Source organism: Cariama cristata, unplaced genomic scaffold (genome assembly GCF_000690535.1).
Source record: "Cariama cristata isolate BGI_N322 unplaced genomic scaffold, ASM69053v1 scaffold31914, whole genome shotgun sequence".
NCBI classification, from domain to species: domain Eukaryota; kingdom Metazoa; phylum Chordata; class Aves; order Cariamiformes; family Cariamidae; genus Cariama; species Cariama cristata.
Genome location: NW_009611786.1, coordinates 4,212 through 8,957, shown reverse-complemented (window position 1 = coordinate 8,957; position 4,746 = coordinate 4,212). Strand labels below are relative to the sequence as shown.

The following is a 4,746-nucleotide window of genomic DNA, read 5'->3' as shown; positions in this document are numbered from 1 at the left end:
GGTCGGTGCTGGGTGGCAGGGAAGCGTTATCCCAGCTCAGCGCCACATCACCCGGGGTACCCGCTGTCAGCGGCAGCTAGAGAGGAACCTCTGGTGGGTGACTCAGCAGCCCTGTCGGCTGGCCGAGCTGCGTGAATAGGATGCTATTTATTCGTTGTTAGACCCTTCACGTATAGCTCAGCCCCAGTTGCCGTGCCAAGGTACCCACTGTTGGCCGTTGTTGGAGAGAAGATGGCGAGCTAGGCGGTCGTTTGGACTGATTCAATTGAGCTGCTGTGAGGTAGGGTATCAGGTTTTGGTTAAAAGAATGGAAACAGCTCCGGCCCAGTCTCCCGGGGGATACATCTTCCCCTGGTGATGGCAAATGATGTGTTTTTCACCTGTCTTTGCTTGACCGTCTTATTAACGAGCCTCTTTGCGTCCGCAGCTCTGCTCATTTAAGGTTTCCATCTCTGGAGGTCTTGTCGCTGGATGACAATCGTCTGTCAGACCCCAGCGTCTTTGTGAGCCTGTCTCATCTCCGCAGGTAAGGAAGCACTTGGCAGCAGACGGCTCTGGCTTTTGGGGGCTGGCAGCTGCCTCCGTCAGCTGTCGCACAGTAGCAGGCTTAGAATGAAAAAGAAAATCTTTGCGATTCCCTCGAATGCTTCCCTGTTGAGCCTCTCCGGTCTTGCAAACGGGACTGAACGGAAGGAAACAGCCTGCGGCAAAGCACAAGCTGGCCAAACCTGGCAGGTGGCTGGAAATTCAGCTCCTGCCCTGGGTGTTTGCTAATCTCCAGGTCTGATTTGAGAAATGGCAGTTGCTTCCTTCATTTTCCCTTCTTTGCCCTGAATTCATCCTTTATTTCAGCACAGCAGCACTAGGAAAGGCTGCGGATCGGCTCCCTCTGTTTACTGTGGGCTTTCGTGATCCAGGCAGAGACCCGTCCCTAGGAAGGGGGGCTGTTCACGTGCCCCTCGGCTGGGCTGGCCTGGCTTTGGGGACAGCACAGGGACCTTCTGATGTTCCCCTGGTGCTTCCAGTGCTCCGAACTGGAGGGGGGATTTGGGTCTGCCTTGTAGCCTTGGCTTTGCCGAGACATTCCCGGAGGAAACTGCGCGTTGTCCGCAGCGTTTGTGAGCAGGCGAATTTTAGGTCTGAGAGTGCAGGGCTGGGGTGCGGAGATTTGGGTTTCTGCTCTTCCCTAAGCTGTTTTGTGACCTTGGGCAAGTGCTTTGGTGATGCTATCCATCCAGGGGAGGGTGGAACGTTGTTAGGGAATCCCAGCAGGACTGCAGCTTGTCAGAGCCCTGGCTGATTTAACGAACTGCCAGGACGTCTCCTTTTCTGTTAAATTCTCATCAAGAGATGAGCTATGGGGTAGGTGACCCTCGGGCTGGGGTGGGGGACCAAAGTCAGAGGCTTCAGGGGCAACGCCGGGCTGCGCCAAGGACTGAGCCTCTGGTTGGGATTTGGAGAGGAGGGGGAACGGGCAGTGAGATGAGGGTGTCACGAATGCCTCTGCCTTGCTGCTGGGAAGCCCAGCGAGGAGAAGGTGGAGGGCCAGCTCCCTGCCCTGCGGATGCCGGGGCGAACAGATGGCCGGGTGCGTACACCGAGTGCAAGGGGTGCGTACACCGAGTGCAAGGGGTGCATACACCGACAGCAATCGTGGAGTTTCTCACGTGTTTCTTCTTTCCTCTTAGCCTGAGGGAGCTGAATCTGGACAGGAACGGGATTTCAGCCGTCCCCTACCTGCACCAAGCAGAGAGCAGGCAGTTCTTCCTCCACGCCACGCTGGACGGTGACAGCTTCAGGGCAGAGTGGTCCAAGTCCCTAAGCAGCCTCTGGCAGCAGTCCCGGCCACCGCGGCAGGAGGGCACGGAGGTGCCAGCAGAGCTGGAAGCGAAGACAGGACAGCTTGGATATGTCGTGCTGCAGGGGTCCAGACAGGAGGGGTGAGCAGCGCCTGCCTCCCCCTGCCCACGCCGAGACTGCAGGGTGGTTCAGTGGGAGAGGCTCAGCGGTGTCGGGGTGAGGGTCTGCCAGATGTTGGCTAGTAAGTGACGCTGCTTGACAAAATGAAAACGGTGAGGGAGGGATAAATGGGACCATTTTAGACAGCTCAGCGAACCTGTACAGTCCCCCTGGGGCAATGGACATGAATCACCCTAAAGCAGGCATCTCCCATGGCTCAGATAGAAGTGCCTCTTTCTCTCTCCTGGCCTTTTCCAGGGTAGCTGGCTCCACAGGAGGCATTTCATACTGACTGGGAGGAAAACTGGCAAAACTGGGGCAATCATGCAGGTTAGGAAGTGGATTGCTGTGGATCCTGGACAGGCAGAGGGTGGGAAGGTTGTGTGAGTAGGTAGCCCACGGACAGGTCTGCATTCCTGGGGTAGGTCAGCTCTCCCCTCTGGATGTCCTTACTGAAGCGTGATGCACACACCACGCTGGGCCACGCCATGAGATGGATCCAGAGGCTGCCTGGTGTCTCCTGCGTGGACCGGGCTGTGATGGAGGCTGCCGGTGGGGCTCCTCCAAGCGCTTCTCCTGTTCCCTGGCTCGCTGCAGCAGTCCCTGATGTTAGGTAGTTGTGGAGCAGGCAATGCCGCAACTTTGAGTGCGATAGCAGGATGATGTGGGAAAGGCGTCGTGCTCATGGGTGAGACTCCAACCCAAAATCTACCTGTGGGGAGCTCCGGGCTGCCCTGAGGCCAGTAGCAGGGTTTCTACCGTGTTTGGGGATGTGAACCTCATGGGAGTGATGGGGCTGCCAGCAAGCCTGCTATGGTGTGACCGATCCACCCTCACCTTGGGCACGTCTTGCCATGGGGCCCGATCCTGCCTGATGCTAACGCGCTTTTCCAGGGCAATTCCAGCCTTGCCATAGCTGGGGCTGGCCCGGTGCTCGGCTTCACGTAGAAACCCTCGCTTTGGTTGTGTTTCATTGCAGAGGTTGGTTTTTAATTCTGGCTCTCGGGAACACCCAGCGCTGGTAAGAGCCATCGGCTGACCTGTGATGGGGGGGGTATGTGCTCCAAAACTCCCCTTCCCCAAGCCTCGCAGCCGAGTTTCAATAAACCTGTGGGTTCTGCTGGGACTCTGGCCGCCTGCAAGGCTTGCAGCGAGTATTGTCTCTCATCAGGGAGATCAGAAGCAAATTTTCCCATAACCAAGGGACACCGGAGCTTAAACTTCTGTCACTCTCAAACGAAAGCTGGGTCACGGTTTCCTCGTGACTGTGTGCCCCCCTGCACGGGGAAGTGTCTTCTATGGCTCGGGTGGGGACGGAAGCTCAGGAGCTGGGATTTCGTTCATTCTTAGCGCTGTAATCTTTCCCCCCACATTTATTAACACGATGCTCTTCAGAATCAGATGTTTGAAGCCAAAGACCCTGATTTTTATTAGAACTTGAGTAAGGGGCTGAGCTTCCGAGATGCTGAGCACCCGCAGCACGTTCCAGGGTAACACAGGCGTGCATGCACACGCTGGGTGATGGAGTTTGGTGCACTTGACCCGACTCCATGGAGGGCTCCCGCAGTAACACAGAGACCAAAGCAAGCTGCAACGAGACAACCTCCGAAGCGGGTCTGAACCAAAAGATCTTCTCATTATGGCTGTGTTTGGGCTCAGGAGGGTGGTGACCTGCCACTGGAGGTGTCTCCTGCCACCGGAGCCCCTGGAGCGGTGCCTCTGCTCACACTCTTCCTCCTCTCCGTAGGGTTGGTCCTGGGGAGGGAGAACCATGAGCCTCGAAGACTCCGCTGGCTCCCTCCACGCACGGGGACATTCGTGCTCCCTGTCCTGAACTGAAGCGTCTCAGCCTGGCCTTCAACAAGGTGGTTTGGGTCCTGTGGCTCCAGGCAGGTAGGAAGGTTCAGCTGCTTGAGCTTGGCGTTGGTGCCCTGGGGGACAGCCTGGCCTTCAGCTGCCACTGCAGAAGGGCACGGCTCTCCCAAGCTCCTGTGTCCATCTGCCAGCCCACGGGGATGTGTCGGATATCCAGGATCTCTTGGGTGGGACAGGATGCCTATTTAGGCAGCTGAATTGCACCCAGCTTGTCTAAACCCCTGCAAATTCAGGGATGTCATCAGAGAATATACGAAGGATTGCCGTCCCCTTTCCTGGAGCTGCCCGGTGGATGGTGATGTCTCACCGAGGACTTTGCTGGTTTAGTGCCAGGTTACACATCGGGTCCTCAGGGTGCCCTGACACCAGTAACGCGCGACAACATTTAAGCTCCTCTTCCTGGTGCTTCTGGCTCCTGCCCAGGGCTTAACCCACGCTGGTTCCAGAGCGATACAAAGGCTGTGAGGAGCTGCTCGGTGGAGACACGGACGCAGATTTTACTGAGCCGGTTGGTGAGTGAAGAGAGCAGAGGGAACCTTGGCAGGTTGATGAGCAGTATGGTCCACTCCGACCAAGAAAGCAGCAGCAAAGGCTTTTGCTGTCCCGTTTTCCCTCTGGTTGACAGGGACACAGAAGAACGCGCAGGCACTATACGACATCCTGCAACACGCCCCGTTTGGATGCAAAGCCATGACCAGACAGGGTGCAGAAGCCCTACGTGCCTCAGAAAAAGGTAAAGAGCTGAAGCTCCGAAGGGAGACCGGTTGCACCTGTATCTGGATCAATCCACGTGTTTGGATGGATGCTGAGAGCCTGAGCGTGGGCTTGGCCCCAGTTCCCGATCCCAGCGCCTCGCTCTTCTCCCTCCCTCGTGGCGTGGTGCACGCAGCCCCCCCGGGAACCGCCCCGTAG

At 57.2% G+C, this 4,746-nt stretch overlaps 1 protein-coding gene across 1 annotated transcript in view; it reads left to right on the top strand.

The window, feature by feature from the left end:
• XRRA1 (X-ray radiation resistance associated 1) overlaps window positions 1–4,746 on the top strand; it is a gene marked incomplete at both ends in the record, with an annotated part of 11,400 nt that overhangs the window by 6,082 nt on the left and 572 nt on the right. The window contains 5 exon segments of the mRNA XM_009698379.1: window positions 411–526; window positions 1,689–1,940; window positions 4,267–4,346; window positions 4,460–4,503; window positions 4,505–4,567. Coding sequence (XP_009696681.1) covers window positions 411–526; window positions 1,689–1,940; window positions 4,267–4,346; window positions 4,460–4,503; window positions 4,505–4,567 — 555 coding nt within the window.